The sequence below is a fragment of the Crinia signifera genome, chromosome 1, assembly GCF_055691185.1.
Source record: "Crinia signifera chromosome 1, ASM5569118v1, whole genome shotgun sequence".
NCBI classification, from domain to species: domain Eukaryota; kingdom Metazoa; phylum Chordata; class Amphibia; order Anura; family Myobatrachidae; genus Crinia; species Crinia signifera.
In genome coordinates, this window is record NC_139217.1 from 81,699,591 (window position 1) to 81,709,520 (window position 9,930).

Here is a 9,930-nt window from a genome sequence, read left to right on the forward strand (position 1 = left end):
CACCACTATCAGTATGGTCCCCACACAAGGAGCTATGAAGTGGTATTTTCTAAGCAATCTAGTGAGATCGCTTAGAAAATGCACCAAAATCACTACATGTGTAGGCCCCATTACTCTCCTTTCCACCACAGCTTACTTATTCCCACCACTACAGCAAACAGCAATTGGCGTCTTATAACTTTTGGGCAATTAATAAAGTGGTTCTAATAAAACATTCTTTTTAAATGAAAACAAAGAGGTGGTCTTGTTGACTGGCAGAGTATTTGTTAGCTAGGAGACTATTACCCTTGGTCTTGCCACTAAGGCAAAGGTTCCCAAACACGGTCCTCAAGGCACCCCAACGGTCCAGGTTTTAAGTATATCCATGGCTCAGCACAGATGATTAAATCAGACTGACTGAGTTACTAATTAAGTCACCTGTGGCCAAGCATGGATATACTTAATACCTGGACCGTTGGGGTAGATGGAGGACCGCGTTTGGGAACCTATGCACTAAGGTAACAAGAACAGTACAGTCATATGATAAATGGTACTTACCCTTCAGACCTATATTTGTCCTGATTTGTAGTAATAATCAGGTCTTACTTATATTTAAACAAGGATTATATGTAATCCATTAGGGGGAAATAACTATCTAGATAAAAACTGGCCCAAATGTAATGCGCATAATGCTATCTGTGGAGGCTGGACCTGAGTTTTATAACACTGCAGCTAATACAAAGTCATCAAAGCTGTAGGGTTCTTGTGGCAAAGTGACAAGCTCTTTCTTGAACTGCTTGAAATACTCTTTTCCCTTCTCAATGTCCTTCTATAAATCTTTGTCTCCTGTTCGGAAAAGGGGGAGAGATGGGGGCTAAATAAAACATAGGCTGGCCGGTTCCCCATGCTCAGCGCTTGGCAATGCCAACTTCAAGCCTTAAACAGACTGAAATTGTCAATGCTTCATTCATTTGCAAGCGGGTTGCAAGGCACACAGAGGTGACACCTCATCTATTGGATAGTTCCAGTGCTATTAAAGGCTGGATGTCATATCAGTGAAGGGATTAAGGGACGTTGGTGTCTTGTTATCCTCTGAGAACAGTCCTCTGACAACCTGGAGTCTTGCACTTCTAAATAGGCTCTGGTGCCATTTTGTTCTGTGCAAAGGTTCATCATTAGCTCAATAAGGGAGTTCAACTGGAGCCTATGTAGCACAACCTTTGCTAATGGTATACCTCTGGGAAATGGCTGGTGGCTGCACTGATCTCTACAAAGTGGGACAGTTCTGTAACTATTCCCAGAGCATGAGAACAATGCAGCAAGTAAACAGGGGTAGATGTATGAGGCAGTGATAAGGGAAGAAGTGTTCCAGAGGAGAAGTGGTCCATGGCAACCAATCAGCTGCTCTGTATCATTTTATGTTATGCATATTATAGATGTTACTTACGTGCTGATTGGTTGCAATGGGCCACTTCTCCTCTGGCTCACTTCTCCTCCCATATCACTGCTTCATACATCTGCCCCACGGTCAAGTGTTCATTTGATTAAATATTTAATCCACAAGTATATTGTAGACTACACACTATTCCAAACTGTTCTTCTCATATAACCATGGGCTGCACAGGTAGAGGTATGAGGGCGTGGATTAATAGAGCAACAATGTCTAGGTAGACAGTCTTTATGTCGAATCCATATGGTTGACATGCATTAGGCTGATGGATTTAAACTCAACAGTGCTTAAGATTATCAGGTACAAAAGGTGGCATGTTCCAAAGGTCCATGCACAAATGTTTGATACAGTACTTTTGCTATTATGAGGCAGAGGGGCAGATTTATTAAGCCTGGCAAAGTGATAAAGTGGCTGGTGATGACGCATCAATCAGCCCCTAACTGCCGTGCTAGAACCTGGGTTTGAAAAATGGCAGTTATGATCTGTCTGGCTGGTGCGTTATCACCGGTCACTTTATCACTTCACCAGGATTAATAAATCTGCCCCTTTGTTCCAAATTTAGGCCCTTATTCAGATCTGATCGCAGTACAAATTTGTTCTCAAAATGGGCAAAACCATGTGCACTGCAGGTGGGGCAGATGTAACATGTGCAGAGAGAGTTAATTTTGGGTGGGGTGTGTTGAAACTGAAATCTAAATTGCAGTGTAAAAATAATGCAGTCAGTATTTACCCTGCACAGAAACAAAATAACTCACACAACTCTAACTCTCTCGGTTACATCGGCCCCACCTGCAGTGCACATGGTTTTGCCCATTTTGAGAATAAATTTGTACTGCGATCAGATCTGAATAGTATCTTTCCTTTGGTGAGGTAGATTACTATTTTGTCCATTCTCTCTACCTGAGCTGTTCAGACTGCAGGGAAAACGACTCAGAAACGTGTAGGATCCTGCTTTTAAAGCCCCATTCACATTGCAGTTTTGACACGGCATATTGCCGATTTTTAACTGCTTTAAAACGGTACCAGCTGCAATATGACAGCTCCACAATCAATTTACCGGTTACAAAATACCGGTATTTTGAAACATGTTAAAAGCAGGATCCTACACGTTTCTGAGCCGTTTTTCCTGCAGTCTGAACAGCTCAGAAACGGTATTTGCTACAAATGATAACCACACATTATCCCCGCCCACAAGCAGGGAAAAAACATTTAAAATTACATTGTATGGCTTTCTATGGGTGAAACGGGTTGAATCTGAAGGTACAAAAATGGTATTGAAACTGCAATATACCTTTACAACATACAATATGAAAGGGGTTTACCTGGCTTTTGACCCATTTAAAAAAACGTTTACAAAAACGAGTTGAAAGCAGGTTTTTGCAATGTGAAACCAGCTTAACACGTTTCAAAATACCGGTATTCGGTAACCGGTAAATTGACAATGGATCTTTCACATTGCAGCTGTACCCGTTTTAAATCAGTAAAGCTGGTTTCACATTGCAAAAACCTGCTTTCAACTCGTTTTTGTAAACGTTTTTTTAAATGGGTCAAAACCCAGTTAAACCCCTTTCACATTGCATGTTGTAACTGGTATATTGCAGTTTCAATACCATTTTTGTACCTTCAGATTCAAACCATTTCACCCATAGAAAGCCATACAATGTCATTTTAAAAGTTTTTTTCCTGCTTGTGGGCGGGGATCATGTGTGGTTATCATTTGTAGCAAATACCATTTCTGAGCTGTTCAGACTGCAGGAAAAACGTCTCAGAAACGTGTAGGATCCGGCTTTCAACACGTTTCAAAATACCTGTATTTTGTAACTGGTAAATGCCGTGTTAAAACTGCATTGTGAAAGGGGCTTTAAAGCTGGTTTCACATTGCAAAAACCTGCTTTCAACACGTTTTTGCAAACGTGTCTTAAAACTGGTCAAAAGCCAGTTAAACCCCTTTCATATTGCATGTTGTAAAGGTATATTGCCGTTTCAATACTGTTTTTGTACCTTCAGATTCAACCCATTTCACCCATAGAAAGCCATACAATGTAATTTTAAAAAAAAATTCCTGCTTGTGGGCGGGGATCAAGTGTGGTTATCATTTGTAGCAAATACCGTTTCTGAGCTGTTCAGACTGCAGGAAAAACGGCTCTGAAACGTGTAGGATCCTGCTTTTAACACGTTTCAAAGTACCGGTATTTTGTAACCGGTAAATTGATTGTGGAGCTTTCATATTGCAGCTGGTACCATTTTAAAGCAGTTAAAAATCGGCAATTTGCCGTATTAAAACTGCAATGTGAAAGGGGCTTAACCTGCATCTCTTCTCACTCACGTCCCTATATCTCAGCTGTATTGTGTACTAAGATTTGTGCTGTTAATTGTTAATTGTGCTCTGTTTTTGATCTTCTGTCACTGTTATATCTAGTTCTGTTTACCCTGTACTGTTCTAATATGTTCTATATGTACGGCGCTGCGTACCACTTGTGGCGCCTTATAAATAAAAATATAATAATAATAATATTATCCTACAACCATCAATGGAAACTTGTACCCTCACAGGCTTGCATCCCTTGCCAGGCTCTGGGCATGGTGGCTCGCTTCAATTTCCTTGCCACAGGTTACTATACCCAATAGATATTCTCATGTTTAGTAAATAAAGAACCTACATTTGGTGACAATTTCATGTCATCATTTTGTAACTGCTGACTTTAAGCACTGTCGACATTTTGTACCTATAGGTTATAAGCTTGGAGCAGGGCCCTCCTACCTCTATAATGGTCTATCACCCAGTTTATTTTATTACTTTTGTTTTCAATTTCAAAGTGCAATGGAATATTGTAAGACTGTTAAGGCCCCCATACATTAGGCCGACTTGTCCTAGGGACAAGTCGGACCCAATTTACCTGCGAGCCGCCCGGCAGCTCCCCGGGAGGCTCACATACAATTTGGCACTTGATGTGCCATTTTTACATGGGATAAATCGCATGCGATTTATCCCATGTAAAAAAAAAACCGGGGAGCTGCAGGGCGGTGAGCAGTAGTGGGGGCGGGCAGCGGCAGTAGTGGGGACGGGCAGCGGTGGTGGGGGCGGCCAGCGGCGGTAGTGGGGGCGGGCAGCGGCGGTGGGGGGGGCGGTCAGCGGCAGCGGGCGGCGTTTGCGGTGAGCGCAGTGTACTTACACATAGCAGCAGCGGCGGGGACGGGACGCGCAGTGGCGGCTATTATATTTTTAAAATACTTGTCAAATGACCGGCCGCTCTCTGATTGGCTGAGAGCTCTCCGGCCAATCAGAGAGCGGCCGGTCATTTGACAAGTATTTTAAAAATATAATAGCCGCCACTGCGCGTCCCGTCCCCGCCGCTGCTGCTATGTGTAAGTACACTGCGCTCACCGCACACGCCGCCCGTCCCCACCGCCGCTGCCCGCCCCCACCACCGCTGCCGCCCCCACTACTCCCCCAGTGTCTGTATGCATATGCCTGTCAGGTGGCAGGCATATGCATACAGGGAGGTCGGACGTGATCGTATGTACAGACCGTCCGACCTCCCTGATCCGGTCCGATGCGCACGGGACCGCGCATCGGATCGGATCAAATGTCACATACCTACGATTTTGGGCCGATTTCATCCGATTATCGGCACAAAGTGCCGAAATCGGATGAAATTGTCCCAAAATCGAATAGTGTATGGGGGCCTTTACAATACTAGATTATAAGCTCTTCAGAGCAGGGCACTCTTCCCTCCTGTTGTCTAAGCCCTCTTCTCTCCACATTTCACTTACAGCTCTCCTATACGCAAACACTCAGTGACCATCTTTGTCCACCAGCCCCTAGTAGCACATTGGTCAAGTCCTCACTACTGACATTTAAGCTGTCATGTGTATTGTACAGTGGCATTCATTTTACCTGTAATCTATTTCTGTTATTTACTTACTGTAGTGCTAAGATTTGTCTCCCTGTATTGTTCCTTTGTACGGCGCTGCGAAACACTTGTGGCGCCTTATAAATAAAATAATAATAATAACAATATGCTGCACTATAAGAAACTGTAAATAAATAAATAAATAAATAGCTGTAGACCTAATACATGTTCACGTATAGTGTCCACCTAATAACTTCTGACTGATACATTTCAGATCTGTTATCCGGATTCCAAGCTAGAAGAGACGATATTAACAATAATATCATTATGTAAGGGCTGTATTGGCCAACACTCCCTTCAGTGGAGTGATTGCCTGGCGTATTACAGATGACAATGTCATTCTTAACATGAACCAGGCACTTTGAATCGCCGTTCACTCAGATAAATCACAATTCCCTTTATCACAGGAGCTTACACTCTACAAGAAGGCAGGATGAAGTGAATAAAATAGTTTGATTTCCCATTACATGTGAGAATTTCTTGTGGCCCTTTTTGTCTGAGTGACACATTATAAATGTCGGTATACTGTATTCTGCCTGCCATCAGCTTTTACATGCAGGAAAGGGGCTATTGGTAGCAATGCCCAGACCTATTCATATCAATGACTGTCATCAGTTCCTTCAGAGAGCCGGCAGAGACTGGGGGTGTCAGAGACAGTAGGGCGCACTTCTGGCTAGAACACCATATGTATTCCGCCTTCCTAACAAGGCTGCTTAGTGTACGGCCTATATTAGCAGCATCTAAATACACTTACATGGTTTACATGACATTATTATTATTATTATTATTATAATTTTATTTATAAGGCGCCACAAGTGTTTCGCAGCGCCGACATTCGGATGCCATTAAATGAATGCAACAATGATTGCGAGCTAGTGATCACTGCTAGAGGCATAGCAGATTATATAAGTGAGTGGTTCTTTTTATAATGCCACTTTCTATTACTATTACATCCAAGTAAAACATTTCGGCTCATGTAGAACACACAATGTATATATATATATATATATATATATATATATATATATATATATATATATATATATATATATATATATATATATATATATATATATATATATATATATATATATATAGTAGCAACATAATTGCAGAAACCTTGCTGTGACCATACCTTGCTTCTGGTTATTTTAGCAATACTTCCAGATTGTCTAATTATCGATTGCAAGAAAAAGAAAATATTGATATTTTGTATTTATATTATAGTTGCCATATTTGTGTACGAGCTAACTCATCGGTTCTCTTGAATGTGAAAGCGAAATAAAGCCACTTACAGAACACAAAAATACTAGAACCAATTCACAAGTTACTGATTTATGAATTTATTTATTTACTTAAATAAATATAAATATACTGTTGTTTTGTATAAAACTATTCCCACGCGTGCGATATTGCACGCAGCAGTGAGATTACGCTATGTACACGCTCTGTATCTACAAGGTGAGCTAAAGGGCTGGGCTGCAGCAGACACAGGGACAGCGCACATACCTATATACTACACTTCCAAATACAAAAGGGAACAGTACTGTACATCAATCCGGGTGTAGGCAACCTGAGACTCTCCATTTGCCATAGAATGACAACAAGTACCAGCATGCCACGCCAAACACATGGCAGGGCATACAGGAACTTGTAGTTCTTCAGCCGTTGCAGCGTCACAACCTGACTATTTCACCATTAATCTATTGTCCACCGAATGAGGATCAGTCATATAATCTCTGCATAACAGCAGTTACTTATTCAATGCTTGTAGATCACAAGTGCAGTCTCTGATACAGTCAGGTGTCCTATAAAGGTGAGATCTCCTTGTCCTCGGTGGTGGAGGCTGGTGATAAGGAATCTTCATCTTCTGAGCCAGGATAATGCCCCTGTCCGCTGGTACATTTACAGCCCCCGTGAGTGTTCCTCTGTGATCCCTTGTTCTCCTTCTTGTGCTTCACCCTCCTGTTCTGGAACCAGATTTTCACCTGTTTCTCAGACAGGTTCAGGTAGGTGGCTATCTCAATCCTCCTGAGCCTGGACAGGTACATATTGGAGGAGAACTCCCTCTCCAACTCCAGGAGCTGGGTGCTGGTGAAGGCTGTCCTCATCCTTTTGCCATTCTGCATCTGCCCATTTTCTGCACTGCCTGGAAAGAGGGAAATAAAGGGTTAAAAACAAATTCACCAATTTGTTTTCCCATAACCTTTAAAGAAAAAAGGGGAACACAACTTAGGTCACAAAAATAGGGCATAGTGCCGGATCTTGTGTACAAAGAACTCATAAACAACCATTAACTCGACATTCTGTTATATATCATCGCTATATAAGCACATATTAATTCATATCACTGATTCCTTCCATTAGAACATTAGTATGACGATTCAGCAGCGTTTACATTGGACTACTGAGCACTTTCTGCATGGATTGTCTCCTTTATGCATGAAGGAAATGCCACATTGATGCCAATGCCCGCTCTGGAGCGCAGAAGAACACACATCTAAGACAATACAATGTGGTGTAATGTGTAGAAAATATATATCATACCCATTGACAGACAGTGGAATCTTCTGGGGTCTGTAACGTTGTAGGCTGGGTTGCAGACAGGTGCATGTCCTGGGTGTACCATGGCTGATGCTGGCTGTTGGCTCACCCTTTGGCAGTACTGAGCATCTCCACTTTGGAAATGACTCTTGAGTAAGGGGATGCTAGTCCTGGAGGAGTGCAGGTGAGAGGTGACACAGATGGGGCAGACACAGAAGCTGCCACTTTTCCTGGAAGGACACACCGGCGCAGAGACAGACATGACAGTGGGGGATGGCATGCTGAGGGGCAGAAGGAAGTCTTGTCCATGGTGGTGGTGGTGGTGATGATGATGATGATCAGGTAGGGATGGAGCAGGTCTTGGTGAGTCCTTAATTATTAAAGAGTCGACATAAAAAGACCTGGACATGTTAGATCCCTTGTGACAGACAGACTGACTTAACTCTCTTTCATCTGCAGTTTAGGCTTCCTCTGAGGCTCACAGTGGCTGAGAAGGTGCTTATGTTCAATAGCTAAACAAAAGGGTCCCTGGAGAGGGCTGGTCTTAGCGTCACCCACGTGTACCCCAGCCTGGGATTTTACACAGACCCCTCACACGTCACATCTGAAACAAATGCGCTTCTAAATCTCATCCACTTGATTGAACCCACTTGATAGCTTGTCCAAGTTAACAAAACAAGGGGTAAAGGAAACTTTGGAAAGTGTTTTGTTTGTTAATTTTACTGTGGATTCTTTGTACTGCAAGAAAGATACTTTCTAGGCAGAAGCAGCTGTATGTGGATTTTTACCATGCATAAACCTCCAATAAATTAACAGCCACAGTTAGCACATAATAATAATGAGCAAGCGGTCATTATTTCCCCCTGTTAATATAATTGATGAGCAATATATAAAGGTTTGCACACACACGGCAATATTTTATTTTTAAACTTTCATTATGTCTCTCTTTTCTATAAAGATCATCTACATCATGATTCCTGCCCAATAGTAAATGCAGGTAACAATAATAGCTTTTAATGATTCTAATTAAATTAATTAAAATTAGAGTATGCTGGCTTCAAGATAATTATCATCGTTTTATAACGGCTCACTGCACCGCTGGAGTCATTATTATGAAATGACGTTCTGTTAATTGGGATCTATTTGAAAATAATATGTACAGAACTGTATGTGGGGTATTGGTGCAAGGAGGCATGGGGGCAGTTAGTGAGTACTCACTGACAATATATATATATATATATATATATATATATATATATATATAAAATGTGTGTGTGTATACAAATATAGATATATATTATTTTTTATAATTATCATTTCACAAGTCACAAGAAGTGAGCAGACGCTTTGATGTCCACCTGTAACTAAAAACTACCGCAGAGTTCCGTTAGGGAACATTCATGATCAGTCATAGTGGAAGATACAGGACTTTGCAATGCGGTTTTGGACTCTTTGGGGCATGGCAAGGCCATCTAATTAATCTTTTGAAGCGACACACAGAACCAATATCCTTCTATGATACATTGAATAACTGATTTTATTTTATCACTCCAAAGGAAACTAAAATCTATTCATTTTATAATAGAGCTTTGAATTGTTCTAACCGAACCCCAGTAACACTATGCAGAACCCCAGTAATACTGTCCAGAACCCCATCAACACTATGCAGAACCCCAGCAACACTATGCAGAACCCCAGCAACACTATGCAGAACCCCAGCAACACTGTGCAGAACCCCAGCAACACTGTGCAGAACCCCAGCAACACTATGCGGAACCCCAGTAACACTATGCAGAACCCCAGTAATACTGTGCGGAACCCCAGCAACACTATGCAGAACCCCAGCAACACTATGCAGAAGCCCAGTAACACTGTGCAGAACCCCAGTAACACTGTGCAGAACCCCAGCAACACTATGCAGAAGCCCAGTAACACTGTGGAGAACCCAAGCAACACTATGCAGATCCTAGTAACACTATGCAGAACCCCAGTAACACTGTGCAGAACCCAGTAACACTATGCAGAACCCAGTAACACTGTGCA

General features: G+C 42.0%; 1 protein-coding gene across 1 annotated transcript; it reads right to left on the reverse strand.

The window, feature by feature from the left end:
• Positions 1-6,728: 6,728 nt before the first annotated feature.
• Positions 6,729-8,413, reverse strand: GSX2 (GS homeobox 2). The gene is made up of 2 exons (XM_083156504.1): positions 7,891-8,413; positions 6,729-7,492 (listed from the first exon to the last, which is right to left on the reverse strand). Exons 1-2 carry the CDS (start codon positions 8,294-8,296, stop codon positions 7,152-7,154), a joined length of 747 nt encoding a protein of 248 aa, XP_083012630.1. The 5' UTR covers positions 8,297-8,413; the 3' UTR covers positions 6,729-7,151.
• Between the last annotated feature and the right edge of the window lie 1,517 nt (positions 8,414-9,930).

Excerpts from the sequence above, each read along its gene's own strand:
- GSX2 (XM_083156504.1), bottom strand. The coding sequence starts at position 8,296 with ATGTCCAGGTCTTTTTATGTCGACTCTTTAATAATTAAGGACTCACCA. Across the intron at positions 7,493-7,890 it reads ATTCCACTGTCTGTCAATGG|GCAGTGCAGAAAATGGGCAG; the intron begins GTATGATATATA and ends CCCTCTTTCCAG.